Source organism: Pleurodeles waltl, chromosome 8, assembly GCF_031143425.1.
Source record: "Pleurodeles waltl isolate 20211129_DDA chromosome 8, aPleWal1.hap1.20221129, whole genome shotgun sequence".
Classification (NCBI taxonomy): Eukaryota; Metazoa; Chordata; class Amphibia; order Caudata; family Salamandridae; genus Pleurodeles; species Pleurodeles waltl.
The window spans coordinates 768,726,221-768,751,644 of NC_090447.1; the positions used below are offsets into that span (position 1 = coordinate 768,726,221).

At 43.7% G+C, this 25,424-nt stretch overlaps 1 protein-coding gene across 1 annotated transcript in view; it reads left to right on the forward strand.

Moving 5' to 3' along the window:
* Positions 1-25,424, forward strand: part of ADGRG2 (adhesion G protein-coupled receptor G2) — a 904,627-nt gene that overhangs the window by 604,547 nt on the left and 274,656 nt on the right. Inside the window, exons 18-19 of the mRNA XM_069205012.1 lie at positions 1,958-2,070; positions 3,179-3,245. Of these exons, the coding sequence (XP_069061113.1) occupies positions 1,958-2,070; positions 3,179-3,245 (180 nt within the window). The remainder of the gene's footprint in view (positions 1-1,957; positions 2,071-3,178; positions 3,246-25,424) is intronic.

The following is a 25,424-nucleotide window of genomic DNA, read 5'->3' on the forward strand; positions in this document are numbered from 1 at the left end:
TTCGGTCTTTTATTGACACATTTTGTAAGCATTTGTGAACAAAAACTTTTAATTAAAGATACTATTAATACCTCTCTTGTTGGCATGTCAATCTGAAACTCCTTTCAGGCCTGGAACAGAATCTGCTTGAGAAACCCCATACCCCTTTAATCATTTTCCACATTGATGTCTGCAGCCTACAACAAGCGCCAATAATTTTACCCGTTAGCCACAGCAGTTTAAGACTTGTAGTTTGTCTTTTCATTTTCTAAGTATGGGCCTACAGGTTTCTGCGTGCAGGGCACTGCTGGCTAAAAAGTACAGCTGACTGAAGATCTCAATTATGACTCTGGCTACTTCCCAGCTACAATTGTTCACTAAATAGTTGCTCCTGGTGACCAGTGTTACTGACCAAATCCCATTTCGATTTAAAAACAATTTTCAGTAGTTGGGTTCATTCTCAAGGATGTTGCTTCAAATAAATGATGCATTTGAAATAACACCTGGAATCAACGTTGAAAACCCACTATGATTTCAATATTCATTTTTAGTGCAGTTTAGAGTATTTCCTTCAATTCCTCAATGACTATTTGGATTACCTATCAGAAGCAAACTGTGTTTTAAGTGCACAAGCAGGTTGCACAAGGAGAGCAAGTACAAAATATGATGAGAAAATACTGCCATCTGCAGATGTTCTCCTCATAGTCAGAGGAGGAGCCAGTAACCATCCTCCACCATGGGATAGGGTTCACACAGGTTGCATATCCAGTCAGAGCAGAGTGTAATACTTGGGGAAATTTAGAGTTACTCACTGATTGACCAATCACATGAGAGGCACTGCGTCTCAAACAAATGTGAAACTGTTGTACCACAATCCAACGTACAGAAAGCAGAGTAGACCGCAAGAGCAGACCACTCAATTTCAGCTTCATCAGTTGACCATTGTTCCTAAATCGCTAATGATGCACCTGGTGCTTTCTAAAGAGGCCCAACTAGACACTTTCTAGTAACCCTTTTTGATATCACAACTTTTTCAGAGAAAGAAATCCATGTCTCTCTTAAAGGGTTCACCTAGAAGAAGCATGATCTTGTGAGTACTCTGATTTGGGGCTTGCAGTTAATTAGGAGTTGATACGGGCATTCAGGTTCCTGACCATAGTAGGCTTAATGTGGATGCCTTGAGAATGGGATATTATGACAACCTTTCCTCCCTCTTACTCGTTCTCCCCTATTTCCCTTTCTTCTCTCTAATTCCCACTCATATCCTATCTTTTTCCACCCCCCATTATTCCCTCCTGTCGGCTCGCCCTTCTTCTGCCCAATTCCTGTCTGCCCATAGTCCCTTCCTCCTCTCCCTCTTTTTCACCTCTTTCTCATCATGCAGAGGGACACACCATTGTTATTTCTCTCTCTCTTCATCCTCCTCCATAGCCCTCTTCTGTTTCCCTCCCTTTCTGTGCTCCGCACTTTAATTGCTCTTCAATTCCAAAATGTGTGGTATCTCCTGTTATGGCGCACATTGTGGCCAGTCAAAGCTGCTGAAGTATACTGGAGGAAAATGCCTATTACACAGGGTACAAGCAGAATTCAGTGTTATATACACCTCCTGCAATGCCCCATTTGTGGAGGAAAAACTCAGAACAGGAGGAATTTACCATACCCAGTAAAAACCTCAACCTGCGGTGTTGGTATATACCAGTGCCGTAAATACCTGATCACCATCCGTCCCAACCAGAAGTAAAGAACTAAAGACATACATTGATGCAAGTGCAGTGCAACATTAATAGAAGATGATAAATGCTTGCCCAGTTTGCGTATTTCTTCCACAGATCCTCCATCTATATTCCTTACCTCTTTTGATATGATGTCATTTTCTCACAGTAACGTTTTTGAAGACATTGTAATTATTGTGAGATAAAACTATGAGGTGATACACTTTTCAATATGTTTACCCTTAAGTTGTTCTTGTCATCCACAGTGTGAAAAACTGTGAAGGACTTGTAAAACTACAAACAGGTCAAAATATATGCAAAGTGATGGCCCAGATAGGAAAAATCTATGTATTCCGTTCTCTTGAAATACGCCAAATTGGTAAGTAACTTCAATTGTTTTTCTTTATTTCATTTACTTCACACTGAGATTATAATTGTTAAACCTATAGCTCAACAAGTAGACAAGGTTGCGTGTTGTACGTTTAATTGCGAGAGTGCACACAGTATCTTATGAAGAAGGGTCAGAGCATACCACAAAGCTATGCTTTAATACTTTTCCCCCTTGATCAGTGTGCTGTACAATTGAGATAATGCTGCTAGTTTTTAAACATGCTCCTACATCAGAAGAGTGTAATTTTTTTGTCTCCAATCCCTATCTACAAATGTGGGTGGGGGAGGTGTGTGGCTGAAGGATGAAGGTTGACTCCCTGAGAAGGAGCGCTCTGATTTCCAGATATTCCTTCGCCGAGCATAGCCCCAGGAGGTGAACTCAGCCTAATATATGCAGTAGGCAACCTAAAAACTATTAACAGATAGTGACTTTGCTAATGTCAGTCTCTGTAACCTTTCCACCCAAAACCCGTCCCAATTAGTCAGCTATGTTGTTTGCTACACAGAGTTTTTAGAAAGGCGTCAGCTCACAGCATGACAGCTTAGGGGCTGAATGCAGTTACCACACAATGGAGTCATTGTGGCTAGCTTAAACGTCCCCACAACTATGTAATTTGGGTAGGGTTTGTCGTCATCAAAATGGCAGCACTGAGGAGGTGTAGCAGAACTGATCTTTATTTAAAGAGGGCACATCCAGGACTGGCGAACGTCTGTGTTTGTGGTATCACTTGGCCTAGTCCCAAAAGGAGAAGGGTTATGACCTATTTTTATGTTGCTGTGACCAGATGTTACTTCTAATTCTGAAAAGCGATGCAGCTTATCTTTATCATTCTGCTAAAATCAAGAAGCAGTAATTGGCATCTAGTGATGTGCTTGATACCTGAGCTGAGGCTACTTTTTAAGAGGACTGTTCCACTATCTCAGTGTGGGTACTGGCCTGTTTTTTGACATTCATGACTTTCTTCTTGCACCATCAAAAATGTGTGTTTTCCATTAAAAGAATGAGCAAAACTATTTGTAGATTCATAGTATGCCTATATTTTCTAATGTAATGTATATGGAAAACAGTTTAATTTCCTCTCACTGTACTTTTCTAGACTACTGCTGCTGTATGGCTGACAAGTATTGTCCGTCACTCATAGGGGACTTACAGGCATTGAAATGGTAAGAAAAACGTAAAATGCTTGAATATTTTGTATGTTTGTGGATTTCTTTCTTATTTCTTTTACCGAGGGAAGCATTGCCGATTTACCTGATCTGCTCCATTCTATAATTTGCTGTCTACTACCTAAGAAGCAAAGTGGAATACTACAACCCTGGATGATAAGTGTGCCTATCCAACTAATTCCTGCACCACAGCCTCTAAACATGTCAAATCTCAAAACCTTAAAGATCCAAAACATAGTCATGTTTGAGAAGGAAGAGTTAACATTATTAAAGTGCTTCAGTGCTATTGCATGCTGCATAATTGCTAAAGGCTTTTACCTCCAAAGGAAGTGAGTCCCAGCAGAAGAGCATAAGTCACTAAAACACTTTCCTATGTTAACTTGTCTCCTGATGGGGAGAGTGACACAACTTGTAAATAATTTTTTCATCATGGTTTATAGCCTAGACTGTGTGTATTTTTACTTCCACTTGTACGAATTAGAGATCATTGGCTGCAAACCACAAAGTGTATCAAGGATAGGACTTTGAAAATGAACTGGCAGGGCGTGGAAACCAATGTATTCCCCCTGGAAATTTGAATATTAATCCTGGCCTCCTGATCTACCTCTGTAAAAAAATGTGTTCAGAGATTTTCATTTCTGATTTGTGTTTTTAGATCATTAGAGAAGAAGTTTAGCTTGGGGAGACATTACTGATCCGGGCTAAATTTTTGTGGATGATATTTTTCAAAAATGACAAATATGTTGCAGTGATGATGTAATATTTCAGGAACCATGAGACCTATATACTTTATTTTGGTTCCGGGGGTGCTGGCGGTCACGGAGAAGACCGCCAGCATGAACACGGCAGTTTTCACCGCCGTGTTCATAATGAGGGGCTTAATCTCGCTTCATATTCAGTACAAGAATCTTGACCCAGTAATCCCCAGTGTTCTCATCAAGGCACACATTCTTAAGGGTGATGACACTATGAGCAAAATTGGGCCAAAGTTTGAAGCTTTAACTGCTGAACCTGTGAAGTTTCTGAAAGGATTTGCTGAGACAGAAGAAGAATAAGACTTTAAAGACGTAGGAAAATATCTTGTGCGTGTGTGGAAAATGAGTTCTGACTGTCACACATTTGACAATCTTCGGTACAGTGAGTTCAAGGGATCAATCAAGCTAAGTGACCTTCCACGGACATCATATTCTGTGCATGGACACATTAGGAGAGTATTCTACTTGATCATAAAATGTGTAAATGTTTTGGATCATGCATATGCAGAAAAAGATCTGTGGGAATTTGGTTGGGAAGATATTGATAGGGTGCTAAAACCTAAAAAAATTCTAAAACCTCTACCCACAGAACTTACACGTACATGTACTTGTGAATCCTGTGCTACAAAAAGATGTCCCTGTCGATATGCTCTTCTCAAATGTTCAACATTCTGCAAATGTACCACAAGTGATTGCCAAAACAAATAAATAAAGTGAACTATAAAAATGTGTCTAAAACAGGAGTGATAAACCTTATTTTTTTCATATTCAGATCATAAACACTGTTTAGTGTATATATAAAAGGATTAAAAACCATTATTATTTGTTTCATTTCTGTATACATCTCTTCTCCCTCTGTTATGGCCGCCATTCTGGAAAATGGCAGAAAAATAGCTCTGAAGATTTTCTGACTCTGTAAGACTACTTGACTCCCAAAATCTATGTTTTGACACCAACATGAAGCATATAGGTCTCAAGGTTCCTGAAATATAACATCATCACTGCAACACATCTGCCATTTTTAAAAATGTTCTCCAGAATAAATCCATCAGGATTAGCAATGTCTATCCAAACTAAATTACTTCTATAATGATACAAAAAGACAAATCAAAAAAGAAAATCTCTGAACAACAGTTTTTCATGACGGTATATCAAGGGGCCAAGACTATAGGTGGGATGTTTTGTTCTTTGGAAGACTAATCTTGAAGCTTTGCTGTGCACCAGTTGAAGCTTCTTTAACAGTTTGATTCAGTTTTCTATGGGGCATTGTGATACTGTTGTACCACTCTAGAAACTGTAAATCCTTTACTAAAATCATTTGGTTTTGGAGAGGTGAGAGAAGTACCATAATTGTTTTTGCCTGCTCATGGAGGGATCTTTTACTTTTCATGCCTGCTGCAACTTGTAGTGTAGAACAGAGCTCTTTGTCAGTGATCACCCATAGATATGTTACAACTGAGACTATATTTGTGAGGGACTATCAAATTAGAGACAGAGATGGTTTGACTAAAGGTACATTTTAAGTCTTTAACCTTTTTAGATCTATGGGGGTTATTCTAACTTTGGAGGAGGTGTTAATCCGTCCCAAAAGTGACAGAAAAGTGAAGGATTTACCACCAGCCGTATTACGAGTCCATTTTATCCTATGGAACTCATAATACGGCTGGTGGTATATCCGTCACTTTACCGTCACTTTTGGGACGGATTAACACTCCTCCAAAGTTAGAATAACCCCCTATATGTTTAATCATTATCTAGTGTTAGGCGTGTGAGTGCTGTAGCTATGTCTGTTACGATTCTGCCATCTGGCATTAGATTGCACTAACAAGGCCCTTGTGGTGTCCAGCCTTTTCCCTGGATAGGACATTATAAACTACACCTTGCATTTCAAGCTCCACATTACATCCCTGATCTCCTTGGCATGGTATTCCCCCAAACATTTTGCCTTGACCCCTCTGCTGAACTCATTTTTGCTGGCTTTAGGATTCTGCACTTTACCACGGCTAGCCAGTGTTAAGATGCTTGCGCTCTCTCCTTAAAACATGGTAAAATTGTGGTTTGCGCGATTGACCTTGTAGGCGGAATCTGTGGGTCTCTGGGACTCATGGCGTTCATGGAACTCCATAAAACAATTACATGCACCTGTCCACAGCCCACAAAACAGAGTCCAGAATTGACCACATCTGCCTACCAGCCTGTGATTTGTTGCCACTACAGTCAGTTCAGATCCACCGTGGGGCATATCTGACTACGCACCCCTACTCCTTGGGTGGGGTACAAACTGAGCGCCCTTTGACAGATGTGGAGATTTAATGCGTGGCTCCTGATGGACCCGGATTGAGAATCCCCTCCTTCGTGGTATGCCTCTGCCTTCTATTCCTCCCTCTGTGGCCTGGAAATGGATCTGCTTCTCATGGCCGAAGAGGGGGACAGGCCATCTTCGATCTCCAGTCCTGCAAGGCCTCTGGCCCGGATGGGTTCACCATCTAATTTAAATGCTACCATACCCTTTTGATACCTCACTTGTTGGCCCTTTATATGGAGGCATCGAGCAGTGGCTTGTTCCCCCGTACTTAGATAATTATACTATTGTAGTTATACCTAAGATGGGACAGCCTGCAAATTGCTGCTCCTCCTATCAGCCGATTCCTTTCATTAATGTTAACATCAAGATCTTTGCTAAAATCTTGCCAACCAGGCTGAGTCAGACATTGTCCCATATAATACATCCTGACCAATGCAGCTTTATGCCAGGCAGAAGTACCCGCTACTTCATTCAAGGAGTACAGCTGGCCCTCTCTTAGACACATAGCCTGGACCACGACTTATCCCTCATTTTTGTTGATTTCCAGAAGCCATTTGACATGGTCTCCTGGAAATTCTCGAGGCCATGCTCCAACAGGCTGACTTAAGACCGTCCTTCCAGAAGATAGAGGACCTCCTAAACAAAACCCCTACTGCCCAGGTTAAGGTCAACACAGTCCTGTCTCCACCTTTTCCGATCCACAGAGGTACACGTCAAGGGATGTCCTCTGTCTCCACTGCAGTTTGCCATTGCCTTAGAACCTTTGGCACATTAGATAAGGTGCAATGCTCTGGTCTGGGGCTAGAGGTGGGAGAGTGCATTAAAGAATGAATTGCTCTCTATGCAGATGATGTCCTGCTTTTCCTCAGCAATCCACAGTCATCAGGCCCTGAATTTCTTGCACTTCTCCATCTCTATTAGAAGGCCTCAGGCCTGCAAATTAATGTGAGCAAATCCCTCTTGGCGGTGGTGGCTGGTGAGGCAATGGAGAACACTGGTACCCTGACATACCAGTCAGACAAACTCATTTATGTATCTGGGGATTCATATCTTGTGCCTTCCAACCTGGCCTGGTACCTCAATTTTTGTCTCTTTGCATCAGCCTTGGATAGGGATTTGCATACATGGAGTTGGCTGCCTTTTAATCTGATGGATGCATTGCAGTATTCAAAATGGTTTGCCTCCCCCGGTACCTGTATATTCTGACAAAATATCCATATCCGGTTCCTCATGCGTAGTTTCATTCCTTTGTGTGGGTGGGAGACACCAGGTGGCCTTCACCTCGGTGCAGAAGTCTTGTTTTGATGGAGGCCTTGGCATGACAGAAATCTACAGACAATATCTTGCCGCTCATTTACTTTACATGGGGGTCGGATGACCCTGCATACTGTCTATAACTACACCTTCTGGGGTTCGGGAGTCTTCTCAGTCTACTTTATGGAAATTCAATCCCTTAACAGTGCACTCTTATACCCAGGTGACGGTGCTGTATTGGAGGAATGCTCTACCCTTTATCCAATGGAACCACAGCCTTACAGACATGACTTTTGTGTGGCTGGGCACCTGGCTTAAACAGGCATCTGGTATTGCAGGATTCACCTGATGGGACCAAATAGGGATCACATGCTTGGGACACATCCACAGAGGAGGGACACTGATGTTGTTTTAAGAACTTCGGTACGTCCAGTTGTCTCATGCTTTGCGGGCTCATCTCATGATGGATACCCAGATTCCTGAATATAATCAGTTCGAAGCAAAACTTAGGATGGGGTGCTTGGGCAAGGTAGCCATATTGGCGATTTATCACTGTCTGATGCTTAATGCACCCGACAGGTTCCCTCCTCTCCAACGGCGATGTGAGGCTGGGTGGACGAATTGGATGCTGATGACTGGAGGGAGGCATGTTCGGCCCCAAGAGACCTGGAAATTTCCTTGCAACTGGCAGTAGCCAGATTAATTATCTTCATCAACATATCTGCCCCCCCATTGGCTAAGGCGAAGGGGCCTGGTGGCTCAGGCCATGTGTGCACAATGTTCCTTCCCTAATGCCGACTTTTTTCATGTAGTCTGGTCTTGTCTGACCCTACCCTCCTTTTGGGATGGTGTGAACCATGAGATCTTCGAGGTACTGGGCCTTTCCATTAATTTGGGTCCCTGTGTAGCATTACTGGGTCTTTTGGAAGAACTTAGAGGGCCATGCTCCAAGAAGACCTTCATAGGAATGGCCTGATTGGTGGCCAAGAGAGATATTGCTTTCCAGTAGAGGTGACCTGCACCCCCTCTTTGATGGTCTGGTCTTGACTCATGTGCGCATCAAGTAAAAGTGATATATAGGCGAGAGGATGCCCCCCAAAAACATGACAAGATATGGAGGAGGTAGTAAGTGTAACAGGGGCTACCAGTGTAATGAAGAGTGTTGTTCGATATGACTGTCCTGATTCAATATTCTGTTCCGGCGCTAACATGAAAATAATGTATGTATCACAGTGGATAATGCTCAGTGTTTATAAACTCAATAACATTTGGTTATCACAAAAAACATGGTAAAATTGGGCTACACCTTATTGGCACATTGAATGTACTTGTAATTCTCTAGTAAATTGTACTACATGTACACTGGCCCTGTAAATGATATGCAGCTAGTGGGTCTGCAGCACTCATTGTGTCCCTCCCCCAATAAAATAACTTTTTCAAACATGTCTTAGGCCTGCCACTACAGCTTGTAGTGCAGTTTTAAACTGCCATTTGGACCTGGCAAAATAAACCTTTTCCTCAGCCAAAACCTTCCTTTTAATAACATAAGTCACTCTTAATGTAGGCCTGGAAGGCTCATAGGACAGGGTCATTGAATATGAAAAATAGGACATATGTGCTTAACTTCCTGCCAGTGAAAAACTCCTAAAACAGTCAGTCAGTCAGTCAAAAAACTGTATTCTGCCCTCAGGGCATTAAAGTACATAAAGATAAAAGCATTTCATTGAGCATAATAGCAAATACTAAAATCACAGCATAAAATATACCATAAAATACAATCAAAGACGTGTATTTCAAGATTAAAACGTTATTATGCATCATTGAACCTAGTTAAGCCCCCGTCTAAGACACAGAGAGGATTCTGCACAAAGATCAGCAAACCTAAAAATCCTGGTTTAAGGATAGGGATTATACTGAGGGGTATCTTTTTCTTACTTTCATAGCAAGATTGATGATGTTTCCCACAGCCACACATATCTCCATATTGTCCAGTTAGTGCAAACATGCAAAAGCCTCCCTGTGAGAGTTAGTATTGAAAGAACAGAAGATAGGGGACAAAAAAGCTTTTTCTGGTGTGGGTTGACAGGGTACAACATACAATAAAGTGCATTGTGCTTTGTTGTGCAAAATTACTGCACAGGCATCTCGGCAATAAAGATCCCAGGACTGCATTCCTACAGAAGGCAACTAAAAAAATGCATTAAGTTAAAACGCAGTGTAGTTAAATAAAACCTCACATTTCCTGTATGAACCCAGAAGAGGTAGGACTCACACCCAGATGTCTGATTAATTAAGTTATAATTATAACTGGCCAAGAGCTTGTCAAATTCCACCTGGTGAAGTCCACTTTGCCTACCCCGCATAGCCTCCTTCGCATTAAGTAAGGCCTTAGGGTCAATACTCATCGGGTTACTAAACAGGCCCAGGAACTCCAAGTCTATAAATCTCTTCTTGAGATATCTTAACCGGGGGAGGTCCCACGCATGATAGAGAAAGACAATCCTCCAGAACTTCTCTTGGCATTTGTGCTTCAGGATTTCCACAGACTCTAAGCCATAAAAAGAGTTGTTCAAGTCTAATTTTATACCTCAAAGGGGACAAGTCCTAATTCTGATAAACTCATAAAGGCAGGGGTGGATTCTGGGACCAACACCATTCTACGTGGAAATTTGTTTTCATCCTGCTGTAGTATTCCCGGGTCTTTATAGCCCTACAGTCCTGCTCCATAACTCACCACAGAAATACATTTACTTCTGTATATAGCGATCATTTCTCTTATTAGTTTTTTGTCTCAACCTTTTAGCAAAAGAGAAAAATGATTCAACAACTCTGAGTGTCTGTTCAGCCCTAGAACTGCGCAAATTATGCCAGAATAAATTTTGGTCAAAAGGCAGGCCCAGATACATTAAAGTCTTTACTCTCAGGATTTTATGTGTCCCCCCTCCACCCCAGAATAAATGTCTTAGTTTTTACATGTTTAGGACCAATACTCATTATAAAGGACTTTTGTAGGTTTTTCTTAACAGTCATGATGGCCTTTCGCAGTTCTTGACATTTAGACTGCATTTTCTACATATAAAAGGACTGGGAGAGCACTGGACTTAATCATAGGCAGACTCTTCCTTGTTTTGGTCAAATGTGCTTCTAAATCATTAATATAAATGAGGAACAAGAGCGGGCCATCATGCACCTTTGCCTCACTCCCAAATGAGACTGAATGCTATGATTAAGTGCCCTGTCTCCACCATACCTAACCCTTATGGTAATGTCTTTGTGCAGTCTTTGTAAAAGTCCAATTAAGCCCTGGTCAATTCCCAGCCTGACCATCCCATCTCACAACTTCCTCCTATTGACCATAACAAAGGCAGAGGAGAGGTCCATGAATGCAAGGTGAATGATGCCCCTCCTAGTTTTGACATATGTATCAATTTTGAATTGTAAGCTAAGACACTGCTCAACAGTCCCTACTCCTAAGAGGTACCCAAACTGGGCTCTTGATAGACATAGGTTATCCTGCAGCCAGGCTTCAAGCTTAGCCACAAGAACCCTGCCCTGCCCTGTATTTTAGAGAACTGTCCAAGAGACAGCTGGGAAGATAGTATACAGGTGATTTCTGATTTCCCTTTTAAGTATAGGAACATCTATAGCTTCAGACCAAGAAGGGATGAGATCCCCTAGTATTGCATCTTTAAAGGCATTAGTCAGAATAGGGTCCCAGAGCAACAAAATTTCTTTTAAAAGGTCTAGTGAGACCCTGGCTGAGCCTTGGGCTTTTCCCACCGGATGCTGGACTGAGGCTGACATACCTTATTGTAATGGAATCACACAAAGTATCATCCATTTCTGAGTTATGAGTTCCAACTTCATTAAAGTCCCTTACAACCTCTGTATTCTCTGACTTATTTTTTTTTTCTAAAATGATCAACTGACACATCAGCTAGAAATACTGTAGGCTTATTGTATCTAGTAAAAAAGGTGTATTAACCACCTTCCAAAAAGAGGCGCTATCCTTCAGTCTGACAGCTTTGCCCAGCTCCTCCCAGGCAATATTTCCCAACTCTAATCTCCTAGTCTCCAATGTCGTTTTATAGGACCGACATTTTTCCAAAATATCATCTGAGGTGGGGCATTTTAGATAGAGCTGCTTTCAACCTTTTATGGGGCGCTTTACATGCATGATTAAACCAACATACAAGAGACAAGGGTTTAGTTGCTCTATTACGCTTTAGTCTTTTTTCAACATCAGCACAAAGGGTACCAAATGCATCTAAGATAGCCGTGGGGGATTCATCCACCAAGGTCAAAACATAGAGAGATTTCCAATTGCTCTTGAACAGGTTTACCAAACAAAGCCCTTTCTCTACTAACTCCCAATTAATCCTTAAACCTTTATTACGAGAGTTCATTAGTAGTATGATCTCACAAATCCCTCCACTAGTCAGAGGCAAGCCTAGTAACAAAAACAGGGAATTATGTCCACTTAATTAAGAAGCAAGAAGCTCATCTCCTAATATGTCAACCGTGTCCGGGAAAAGAATAAAGAAATACATTTCACTTCCCTTAGTAGCCCCTGTAAATGTAGTGAGCAATGGACACCCATCCATCCTATAGTCTTTGACAAAAAAAGGTTATAAACTGCCCTGATGGTATTCATGGCATCTCCAAATGATGTATGCTGAAAATGTGGGACCCCGCTGGCCTGTTTCCTTTGCTCCACATGGAGGGCGGCCATTACTGCCACATTGCTTAATATTTAAAACACCCCGCCAAACTATAAGTATCTCTCTGTTATGACCTTCCGTAAGAGTTTCCAAGGTGGTCTCCACACCCTCAATTACCTCCAGTACCCTTATAGCAAATACAATATTGTACAAATCTATCAGGACATCATATTATAGGGAATCTGTAATAAGATCAGCTGGACGTGGGTTAAATAACTGATGATTCTAGATGAAATGCCTGTCAGTCTAACAGAAATCAGAATAGCGAAGCCACCCCTAGCTCACACCGAACTCAATGGGGAGTTTGCACTACAGAAAGAATGGTACCCGTCCACACTAAAATAAGCCAGGCACCAGGTTTCCTGTAGGAAAATAATGTTGGTTTTGCAGATATCTAAGATTCAATCTGGATTCATCAATTTATTATGGAATCCAGCAATATTCCAAGACCGTTTTGTTAGGTTCCCACTTCTTTCCCTGAGCTGTCTGTAGTCACCAGGATCAGTTATCAGGGTCCCTGCCATAACCCCCACCAGGTCCCTGGGACCAGAAGTTCCCAGCCTCATTATGACCTCTTGAAATCCAGGCTGCATGGACCCCTCCCAACTACCAGAAAGTCAGTCCAAATCTTATAAAGAAGCCAATGGTTTAAAAGAATTTCCAGAACTCAGTGTTAAACTATTGATTCACAGCCTTTGGCTGGGAGATGATACCTTGCAGGGGTAAGGGGGGAAGACCTTTGTTCAGAAAAAGTACCACAGAGGTAATACTTGGATGGGACCTGGGTCCCAGGAATGAGAATAAAAGGAATTCAACAATGACTCTACCAAAAGACAGGGCTTAAAATTAATAATAAGACAGTCCCCTGAAGATTCCTTTTTGCCTGGCCCAATCCATGGTGTTCCCCTGATCATTATGATCTACCTGGTCACCTGCCAGCCTGATTTACTTTTGAGCCAATGAGTCCCTTTACTTCTTTGGGCAAGGTAACTTTCTCTTGCATATGGTGCAAGGACTGGCACATCTTTCAGAACAAAGGTGTAATGCATGCACTGTGGCAGGAGTTGAGGAAAAGAATTAAGGAGTTGTGCCTCCAAAGCTCAATGTATTCTTTGACAACACCCACAGGCTTGCTCATTTCTCTCAGTCGTTGATCTTGCATAACTTTTCTTGTCTGCTCTTCTTGTATGGATTTAGTAATCGGAAGGAACAGTTATGGCAGGGCCCTGAGGACTAGGGGTGGAGTCACAGAATGGTGTTGCATGTCACAGAAAGAGGTCAGTTTCCCCAACACCTTCTCCATGTTATCAAGCCAGGAAAAAATTTGGATTCAGTAAGTCCGCAATAATTTCAACAACACAGGTACAAACAGTCTCAGCTGGCTCAGTAGCACCATCCCCAACCTTCTTGACATTAGGGCCCAGGCTTATCAATTGTGATGGCAATTGGGTTGAGGAGCCAGGAAACTGAGTCTTTGACTCCCTCACCCATCCCCAGTTCTCTTTCTTTTCCCCGCTTGGCCTCTTGTCTTAACACCTTTTTAAAGGGATCAGCGTGAGTTTCATCTCTTTCAGTATTGCCTACAGGCTCACCTACTGGGGCACCAGCTTCATCAGTACGAGCAGTAACAGTGCCTGAAGTGCCCCCCACTGCGCCTCGAAGGTGCGGGGTCAAGTCCTCAGCAGCAGGGGACAGAGCAGGTAACATCTGTATATACAAAGGTGAGAGAGGAACAGGCATGATTCTTCTAGCTCAGTCTCTTTACTGATCACCCGTACCACCCACTGTAGAAAACCAACCGAAGTAGTACCCTGTGCAGGTGGGGGAGGGTTCACTGTGAAATTGTATTTCCCCATGTTGACACAGTAAAGTCAGAGTGATATCCTATATGAGTTCTTAAAAGAGGTGAAATAGGAGGGTAAACAATAGTACCTTAGCGGGGTGACCCAGGCCACCGCTTACACTTGATGACGGGCCCAGGACAGGCCCACCTTTGGCCAGATTGTGCCCTGTTCAGTGGGTACCCTTGTCACGCTATAATGCATTTGGCAGGCGTTGGCCCCTCCTCACTGGGCAAAGAATTTTGGGACAGTGAGTACTAACGAGCCTCCTAGCCAACCCAGGAAGATTGTGGTATGCGGCATGTCCCGTGCAGCGAGAACCGTTGTCACACTATAAGCGAGATGTGCAGGTGCTGGCCTTTCCTTACAGGGCAAAGCAGTTTGGAAGAGTGAGGCCTGATGAGCCTCCTAGCCCACCCAGGTATAAATTGATATGCAGCTTATCTCCTAAGAGATAGCCTTTTACACTCAAACAAATTGTAATTGAAAACCCTCTTTAATAGTATAGTGGAAATTTAAGTCAAATTCTAAAAATGCCACCTTTAGAAAGTTGGTATTTTCTTGTCCAACCACTTGTGCCCTTCTGCTAGTGTACTAGGCCACATAGCTATGAGTGGCCCGGCCTTTGGGGGTTGTGTATTGCTTCCAGGCAGTAACAGAAACTGGCTAAGGTTTGGACAGGATGGGGTATTCTGGCAGGATGACTGAGAGGTTCTATTTTAGAAAATGGGTTGTTGCGTGACTCGTTTGTGAGCCCTGGTAAAGCAACAGCCACAATCCCTTCAAGAGTGAACCACAAAAAGTCACTAAATTAGCATGTACTTAACCCTTAGTAGATTGGCACAAAAGCAGTCGGGCTTAACTTAGAGGCAATGTGTAAAGTATTTATGCAGCACACAAACAGTGATAAATTGAGAACACAACACCAGAAGAAATCCAAACCACGTTAAAAAATAGAGTGCATTTTAATAAAGTGTTTGATACCAAAACAACACAAATCTGATAGGTAGAATCAGAGTTATTCACTTTTAAAGCCAAAAAGCATAAAGTGACAACTCTGGATATCTGGTCGTCGTGGACCAGGTCAAAGTCAAAAGTTCAGGCCAACCATGATGGAGCGCAGGTCAGATACAGTCACCAGATAAGGCCTGCTGAAATTTACTTTCTCAAGTTTGTGCCAAGAGTCCTGTTCACATTGAAGAGGGCTGTGAGGAGCAGTGAGAGCTATAAAGGAGGTTGTCAGCGAAGCGTAAAGAGCCAGCCAGCATCATGGGTGGATATTGATGGAGCTTCACCTTGCCGGTTCCTGCGAGCTGTCGATATTGCAGTGCAAAGGGTGGGGGCTGATGGAGCTTCACGCTGATTTGTGTTGCAAGCAATGAGGCATTGGTTCAAATGGTTATGTTTGCGGTCACGAATAGCCCAAAAGCTTGATGATAGCTCCCTAGTGCCACATCAAAGTTCCAGAACCTGAGAGGCTCCACTTGTGGTCAGGAACTCAGTGCAGCTGGGACCAGGGTCTGGTGCATGATGTCTGGGAGCCTTTTTTGTCCCTGAGGCACAAATCAGGAGGCCAGCAGACCAGCCCTTGGTGTCACTCTGGGGTCCTGGGTTCAAGACACAGCTGCAGGTCCAGCAACAAAATGCGTGGGTGGCAGCACTAACAGCAAACTCAAACTCTGCCACAAGAATCCTGCACCATCCTGCCGCCCTGTGATCCTGTAAAATCCTTGAGTGTGATTAAATGATGGGCTGTGCTCAGGACACTGAAATTGGAAACGCCTGGATCGTTCCTGGGACTCGTTGGCCCCAACTGGCTGAGAGGCTTTGCTGATGGTGAGAGCCTGCCCAGGCGCTGGAAGACAGCTGAGACTCGGATCTGGACTTATGGAGCTGCCGCAGAGGGGAGCTGGAACTTGGGGAATGGCACGGGAGCCGTGGTGTGGCACGCCTTCTCTCCTGGTGAGAGACTGCCCTGCGGACTGCACCCATGAACTGAAGCAGGCCCCTCTTGACACTTTGTTCCACGTTGTTGTTGCCCTTGCAAGTGGCCTGCCGGCATGTAGACCGTGTTGGTACTCTCCTCTCTGCACCGGGGTGGGGGTGAGGAAGTGGGTGCGACTAGACTCGGGACCGAGGGGCCTTGCCAATGATACTGCGCCCTCGCACCTCAGCTGAGATGGGCCACAGAGCCTGCGGATTGTTTCTGGAGACCTCCGAGGAGACACAGAAGCACACTGGACCGGGAAGATTGCCTGTTGGTTTTTAACCAAATCCACCAGGGTCAACAGAAGTAGTCGGGCCCAGTAGCGGTTTTTGGCAGACCTGGTGGGGTCTCCCATCACCAAACGGATGGCTGGGCTGCAATGGGATCTCTAAGCAGTCTGGCGGGGTCGTGTTGACTGAAGGTGATAGAGCGGAACGTGGTAACAATTTACCTGCGTTCGGACGCTCTTTAGGTCGATGAATCTTTTGACTAAGTGGGAACTCTCTGTACTCTTAATCGATCAATCACCTTATATCGATAATCAATAACGAACATAAGCAACACCTTGAACAACATAACACTTAACAATTAATACAGAATACATTTCGGCGAGCCCTGACCTTTCAGTCAGGAATAACCACACCAGTTTATTGCAAAGTTAGTGAATTTATTTCCCTATATTAACAAAGCTAGCACAATATAAATGTGTCTCAACACCAAATGATAAACATAAATGAACATTAATAGCTGTCCATATCGTCGGAACAAATGTAATCTATGTAGCATTTGAATCACAAGGCATTCGATAATGGCAATGCAAAGCACTAATACGATAATCTGTAATGGGCTAATTGCGTACATTTAGTCAGCATAACAAGATCTCAAATTGCATCGTGCGACATATGGAATCCTCGTCTAACCTCAAATTAGCATCAGCATGTGGGACTTCATGCAAAAACAATTTTGACAACATCAATTTAGAAAACTCCTAGCTAGGGTCCTTATCAAAATCAGCAGTTGGTTACCTAAAAGAAACACAATGCAATTTTACAATTTCCTTCATAATTACCAATTCCGATCAGCAATCAATGAATTCTTCGTCTCACAGGTATCGTTTCTCGATCAGCATAGGGCCGGGACGAAAGGGGCAAAGGTGAACGGGGCAATTGCCTCACGGCGGCAAGATAAGATTACTACTTCATGCAAAGGGGCAAATCAAAGTTAAAGTCTCTAGGGCAAGAATCATTAAGGTCTCTTTCTCTCGATTAGAGAAAGCATCAAAGTCTCTCAAAATGGCGTCGCAGCAAAATGGGTCATAGTAGCTACGAAGTCAAAATGGCGGGATGTCCGAAGATAGAGAGAGCTTTCCTCTTGTGCACCTGGGTTTTATAGACAACAGTTCAAGTCCAGTAGGGTCTCCATTGGAGGGTTCATAGGTTAGCTTCAAATTGACCAATCAAAAACGACAGTTCTCAAGCTTTTACTTAAGCATACATTATCCTTGGAGATGGGTACGCAAGTTGCAACATTGTTTCTCGATTAGCTTACTCTCAGAGCCTCCATTGTCCGCACCTGCAAGTCGACCTTGAATTAAAGAGAAAATATGCCATGCTGGCACTAACTTTAAGATAAGCATGTGAACAGTTTCTGTGGAAAAGTACAGCTTCAAGCAGAAATACACGTTTAATAGCACAGTGGAAAAATACGAACATCTAAACCGTGAGACCAGGCAACTAGGCCAAAGCCTCCGCTAAAGTAATGCTAAGCTAAAACATTTCAAACAAGCAAATCGTCGCATACGTTTATGATTATGTCAGATTAGTGCAATTCTAATACACCACGTTATATAAAGCACGCGTATAAATGATGGCAAACTACTCTGAGGGCACATTTTGTCCCCGTACAATCTTTATTAGTTCGGTTAATGTCACACATGATTATTTCACACTACGTTTATGCGTTAATAAATCAAAACCTTCATTTTCTGCTTCATCAATCCCTCCTCTGATGACTACTTGTCATCACACAAATTCAGCCCACAAATTTTATCCCATTAAAATTCTGTCAGCTCCCTTTTCCTTTTAGTTCCCCTAGTTTGCGCTTTGTATTCTTCTGCCATTCTTTTCATAATTTTCTCTTCCTTTCTTCTTTTAATTCTTTCCATAATCATTATTATTCCCCTTTTTATTCCCCAAATTCCAAATACACAAATTATCACTATTAATATTCCTTCTATTATTTTCAATAATATTCCATTCCAAATTCCCCCAATCCAATGTCCCACTGAAGCAAGTCCCTTTCCAACCTTCTCCCACACTCCTGGTTCTTTCAGTTCTTTCAAATCTGCACTTTCTTTGGTTAGATTAGCAAGCATAGTTTTAATCTTCACACTATTATCAGGTATATAGGTACAGCAGTGACGTGCACCAATCATTTTGCAAATGCCTCCATCCTTTGCTATAAGAATGTCTAAAGCAAGCCTATTTTGAAGAGTCATAGCTCTTTCCGCTGCAAGTTCAGCATCTATCAGGATTATAGCACCTGAAAACTTTGTCAACATGTTATCCACTATAGTAGACAACTTTCTTATTTTGATGGAATTCAGCACAACTCCTAATGAAGGAATCATGGCTCCAAATATATCACCTACCACAGCAGCTGCGGTCTCTCTTTTCTGGATACGATGGGATCCAGGTGTCTTTTGAATCATCGATATGTCATCCAGTTGATAAACCTTTGGAAACACTATACCCAAATAACATCTTCCCCACCACCCCTTTGGAAGACGATAATAGGCATTATGCCCACAAATGTAATACACCCCTGGAATGACAGGGTCAAGTCCGTCCATCATGAATGTCCATTTGGCCTTAAAGATAAACGTATGTTTACATTCACTCGCTCCTACAAAAATATTATCATAGTAAGATTCACCTCGATATATACAAAACTTCCCTACATGCCAAGCATCTAAAGCAATTTTCCCTTGTGTCTTTATAGCAGCAAAGTCATAATTATCTACTGAAGTCCTCTTATGTAGCTCTTTTTCTAATTTCGCTTTCATTTGAGCCCTTCTATCATCTGTGCGATCTAAAAAGCTTATTTCTACAGCAGAGACTGAGCAAGTAAGGTTCTCCCTATGAGCATGAGCCGTTTCAAAAGGTTGCATTGGCTCGAAAAATTCCCCCATAATTTTATAATCCCAATATTTTGCAGTCTGGCTTAGCTGCGCTATTATAGGAACATAAGCAAATGTAACATCATAATTCGAGTAAAAATACTGTATGTTAGTTTGACCATAAAACCTAGACATTACTATACTACATGTAATCCCGTATGTAAGAGGCATGTGGTGATAAGTTACCCCTTCCTTTACTGATGTCGGTATCTGGGTACACACATAACAATCTTTCGCATCCATAGTCTCAACATACTCTGTTAATAAGCGATAGAAAACGTTATACGAAAGCTCTTTCTTATCGTGCAAGAGCCTCTCATCCAGTGCTAGTCTTTTCAATGGTGTTAGTTCAGTGACAGTAACAGGAACAATAGTAGAAGCAGCAATAGTCTTATTCTCACCCTTTCCATGCATTCCAAACACAATTGCCATTATTATTAGTACACATGTTACTACCAAGCCCATACACACATATTAACAATATTTCTTTCTATTATTCTGCATAGCGTACCTAGGCATGATCTGTATAGAATCAGAGAGCTAGAAGCACTTATAAATGAAACTATTTAGCAATTCAGTTACAAAGCTGAGCGAGCACAATGTTCACACCGTCTTCTTCAAAAGGCCAGTCACTTATCGGTTAGCAGCATTTGTCTCAATTCAGTTTAGCAATGTCTCAACTGGTTGTTTGTCTCACGTTAGATTTCAGCAAGCAATACCATTTACTACCGTTTCAATCAACAGAGTCTATGAAACTTTTCTTTTCTATTGGTATCTCTTCTTCTTCTTCGTTCTCGATGCTTAGAGATACAAACTCATCAGTCCAATCATCGTTTACCGCATATGCCCATTCAGGACCGGAATACCTCCTGTTTGGTATCCTTTTCCTTTTCAATTTTGCTTCTCTTTTCGATTCTCTTTCGCTGGCACTGTCCTCCTTCGCCAAGTCTTTTTCTTCACTTGACGATTGTTCCACGACGGTCACTTCCTTTCTTTTCTCTTTCACTTTTGGCCTTCCTCCTTCGTTCAAACCTTCTTTACCCTTTTCTTTTACCGGTGAGATACTTAGTCTTCTTTTTGCACCGTGTCCGTTTGATGGACCCGCACCCTTTTCTGTAGAGGTTTGAACTCTTTCGTTCTGCTCTTCTTTGTCCCCACCTTCAGGGGAATCAGTCACGTTTTCCTTTTCTTTTTCTGTATCGTCTTTTTCTGGGAAAGCCCCCTTCTGCTCAGGCTCTCCTGCCTTCTCACCTTTTTCGAGCCCTTCGTCACCGTTACTTTCTTCTGGCTCTGTATCACTTTCAGCTGCTTCAGGTTCTTTGTCACCTTCGGCTGCTTCAGGCTTTTTGCTACCCTCAGCTGCTTCAGGCTCTTTGTCACCTGCAGCTTCTTCGTCGCTGTCTGAACTTTCTCCTTGGTCTTCCCCAAGTGAGTCGGACTCTTCGTTCTCCAATAATATCTCCTTTTCTCCTGTTGCTGCCTGTTCGCTTTCAGTTCGCTTTTGTTCTTTCTCAGTACTCGGCACTGTTTTATCAGGCACTGGTAGTTTCAGCGCTTCAACTTCCTCATCTGTGGGACACAGCACCTTCTTTGTATGACTGGCGTGAATCCAGTTGGGAACCCCCGCGCACTTCACAGCGGTAGTTGTCGTCAGGATCACTTGGAAAGGGCCTTTCCAACGGGGTTCCAGACACGACTTCCTCACGTGCTTCTTTATCACGACCCAGTCACCTGCTTTCAGTGCGTGTCCTGGACCTTGGATCGGTGGCAAGGTGGTTGCTTCCACCTGGTGAGAGAAAGAGCGAACCACGTCAGCCAGACCTTTGCAGTAGTCTAACACCATATCATCTGTAATATTCAAAAGCATGTTTGCGGGAACTGCAGGAAGTCTCATAGCCCTGCCCATGAGAATTTCGTGCGGAGACAATCCAGTTTTTCTATCAGGAGTGTTTCTCATTGACATTAGCACTAAGGGCAATGCGTCAGGCCATTTCAAATTTGTCGATGCACATATTTTCGCCATTCTCGATTTCAGCGTACCATTCATCTGCTCCACCAGTCCTGATGCTTCAGGGCGATAGCTACAGTGCAGCTTTTGCTCAATGTTTAGTGATTCGCAGAGTAACTTTATCACCTCGTTGTTGAAGTGACTTCCCCTATCTGATTCTAAAGAAATCGGGAATCCGAAACGTGGTATTAACTCCCTCAATAATAGCTTGGCAACTGTAAGGCTGTCGTTTCTACGTGTGGGGTATGCCTCAATCCAATGACTAAAAATGCACACAATCACCAACACATATCTTAAGCCTCCATGCACAGGCATCTCAATGAAGTCCATCTGCATACGACTAAAAGGACCGCTTGCCCTACCAATGTGACTCGCGTTCACAACCGTCCCCTTTCCTGGGTTCATCTGCTGGCAAGTGACACATCGATGGCAAACTGCCTCTGCAGCTTGACGAAATCTGGGGTTAAACCAATCGGTTTTGAACAATCTTATCATGGCATCTCTCCCTAGGTGAGCTTGCCCATGATAGAACCGCGCAAGCTGTGATAAGAGACTATTTGGCAAAACAAATTTTCCCTCGTGAAACCCATAGCTCGTCTTGTCTCTTTATACATTGTGATTTAATCCAGGAATCTCTTTCATCCTCCCTGACATTATTCTGTAGTGCTTTTAGTTCTTCTATTGTATCTATGACCTTCAAGGCAAATGCTTCAGCTGGTTCGAGTTCTGGTTCACTTATTGTATTCCAATCATCCCTTAGCAATATACAGTTCAAGGCACAAAATCTTGCGACTTGATCTGCATATGCATTTCCCAGAGACACATAGGCCCTCATTCTGACCCTGGCGGTCTTTGACCGCCAGGGCGGAGGACCGCGGGAGCACCGCCGACAAGCCGGCGGTGCTCCAATGGGGATTCCGACCGCGGCGGTAAAGCCGCGGTCGGACCGGCACCACTGGCGGGGTCCCGCCAGTGTACCGCGGCCCCATTGAATCCTCCGCGGCGGCGCAGCTTGCTGCACCGCCGCGGGGATTCTGACCCCCCCTACCGCCATCCAGATCCCGGCGGTCGGACCGCCGAGATCCGGATGGCGGTAGGGGGGGTCGCGGGGCCCCTGGGGGCCCCTGCAGTGCCCATGCCACTGGCATGGGCATTGCAGGGGCCCCCGTAAGAGGGCCCCTACATGTATTTCACTGTCTGCTGCGCAGACAGTGAAATACGCGACGGGTGCAACTGCACCCGTCGCACAGCTTCCACTCCGCCGGCTCGATTCCGAGCCGGCTTCATCGTGGAAGCCTCTTTCCCGCTGGGCTGGCTGGCGGTCTGAAGGAGACCGCCCGCCAGCCCAGCGGGAAAGTCAGAATTACCGCCGCGGTCTTTCGACCGCGGAACGGTAACCTGACGGCGGGACTTTGGCGGGCGGCCTCCGCCGCCCGCCAAGGTCAGAATGAGGGCCATAGTCCTGACCTTTCGTGTGAGCACTGCACTTTACCACTGCAACTTCAGCTGGCACTTGAATTGCATGTAACAATTCCCTTATTCTCTCCCCATTTTTCACTGGGGATCCTGAAGAAGTCAGGAAACCTCTCTGTGACCATAGTTGTCCAAAGTCATGCACAATCCCAAACCCATATTGACTATCAGTGTAAATGGTGACTTTCATCAATGCAGACAATTGACATGCTCTAGTAAGGGCTACAAGTTCTGCTACTTGTGCAGAATAGACTCCTTGGAGCCATCCCGCTTCCAAGACCCCTGTCACAGTACATACAGCGTATCCTGCTTTCAAAATTCCCATCCCATCTCTTAGACATGAACCATCAACAAAAAGAATTTGGTCATTTTCATCAAGTTTTGTATCTTTGATGTCCGGTCGGGGTTTTGTGCAAAATTCAGTCACCTGAAGGCAGTCATGCTCGACGTCTTCAGCGTTTTCAATTTCAGCATTTTCTCCAGGAAGCAAGGTAGCTGGATTCAACGTGGTGCACCTTTTCAGCTGCACATTCGGTGAGCCCAGAATAGTCGTTTCATACCTTGTGAGTCTTGCTCCAGTCATGTGCTGCGTTCGGGAGCGGGTCAAAAGTATCTCAACTGAGTGAGGGACCATGACTGTTACTGGGTGTCCCATCACTATTCCTTCACTCTGAGTGAGGCTGATACCAACTGCTGCTACGGCGCGCAAACACCCTGGGAGTGCTGCTGCAACCGGATCCAAAGTAGCTGAAAAATACGCTACTGGTCTGTTTACGCCACCATGGGCTTGAGTCAAGACAGACAAAGAACATGCATCACATTCATGGCAAAACAATGTGAAAGGCTTCGTGTAATCAGGCATACCTAAAGCTGGAGCCCTGCACATGCATTCCTTTAATTCAACAAAAGCATCCATCTCATCCCCTTTCAGTTCGATCTGATCCAAGGCATCCTTCTGGGTCAATTTCAGCAAAGGCTTCGCTAGAGTCGAGAAGTTGGGAATCCACTGGCGACAGTATCCCACCATTCCCAAAAACTTCCTCACCTCCTTCCTTGTCTTTGGTGGACTCATTTGAAGTACACTTGTAATTCTTTCCTTCATTATTCTCCGTGATCCTTTCTCTATCTGGTGACCCAAGTATTTCACTTTCTTCTGACAGAACTGCAGTTTGGAAGGAGACACCTTGTGTCCATTCCCTCCCAAATGGTTCAACAGAGCAATGGTATCGGCTGTGCAGCCACTTTCTGTCTTTGATGCGACTAGTAAGTCATCAATGTACTGTACTAGGGTTGACTCGAACGGCAATTCAAATTCTTCCAAATCTTTCTTTAGGACTTGATTGAATATCGACGGTGACTCAGAAAACCCCTGAGGAATTCGACACCAACTGTACACTCTGTCTTGGAATTTGAAACAAAAGAGGAATTGGCTGTCCTCATGAAGAGGCACAGAAAAGAATGCTTGTGACAGATCGATGACTGAGAACCACTCAGCATCGCAAGGGATCTGAAACATTATCACAGCTGGATTCGGTACCACAGGACAGCACTTTATTATGATGTCATTTATTTTCCTCAAATCCTGCACGAGTCGGACCTTCCCACTTGGCTTTATTAGTCCCATTATCGGCGAATTACATGGGCTGCTTAATACTTCTTTCAGTACTCCCTGCTTCACGAATTCGTCAATAAGTTGGGCAACTTTCATGAGGGTATCTTGTGGCATGTGGTATTGTGGGGTCTGGGGAAAGATCGCATTGGGCTTTACCATCACTTTTACTGGTTCTACTCCTTTCATCAATCCCACCTCTTTCCCTGTCATGTCCCACACTTTCTTTCCGACTGTTTCCCGTAATTCTGCTGGGATATCTTCTTCAGTTATCATTGGTAAAAGACAAATCAGAGGATACTCTTCGTCAACTGTTTCCATCTCATCACCCTCTACACTGTCCTCTTCTTCCCCATCACTGCTCGTCTGTATTGTTATTCCCTCGTTCGAGCACATTATCGAACAACCCAATTTGCACAATAGGTCTCTTCCTAACAGTGCAATCGGGCTTGAGTCACATACCACAAACTGATGTACCCCTTGATAGTTACCAATGTTGACTGGTACCGGATCTGTTATTGGGTTCGTCAGATGTCTGTTTGCTACTCCCACCACTTGAACTGTCCTCCCTGAGAGTGGCAAATTTGGTACTTCACTGCTCTTAACAGTTGAACGTGTGGCTCCCGTGTCAACCAAGAATGAGACACGATGACCCATTACTCTTCCTTCTACGTACGGACCCCTTTGATCAACTTCTAGAGATGCCACAAGCACACAATCTCCTTCCTCTTCTGAGCTTTCACTCTCCCATACATTGTTTATTCCACTCTCACTGTGTAATGGGAACTGTTGTACTGTGCCGTTTGTACTCATTACCTGACCCGTTACCTGTGGAGGAACCATCACTTGCTGCTGACTCATTGGTGCCAAAGGTATTTGCATTTGCTGATTAGGTACCATGGGTAACTGCTGTTGCATCGGCTGCATTTGCGTCATTTGCACGCGTGGCATCTGCATCTGCTGCGGCTGCATAGGTTGTAATCCCTGCAATTGATTTATGGTCTGAAAATTTGGGTTTGGACCTCTCATTTTCGGTCCTCTCATT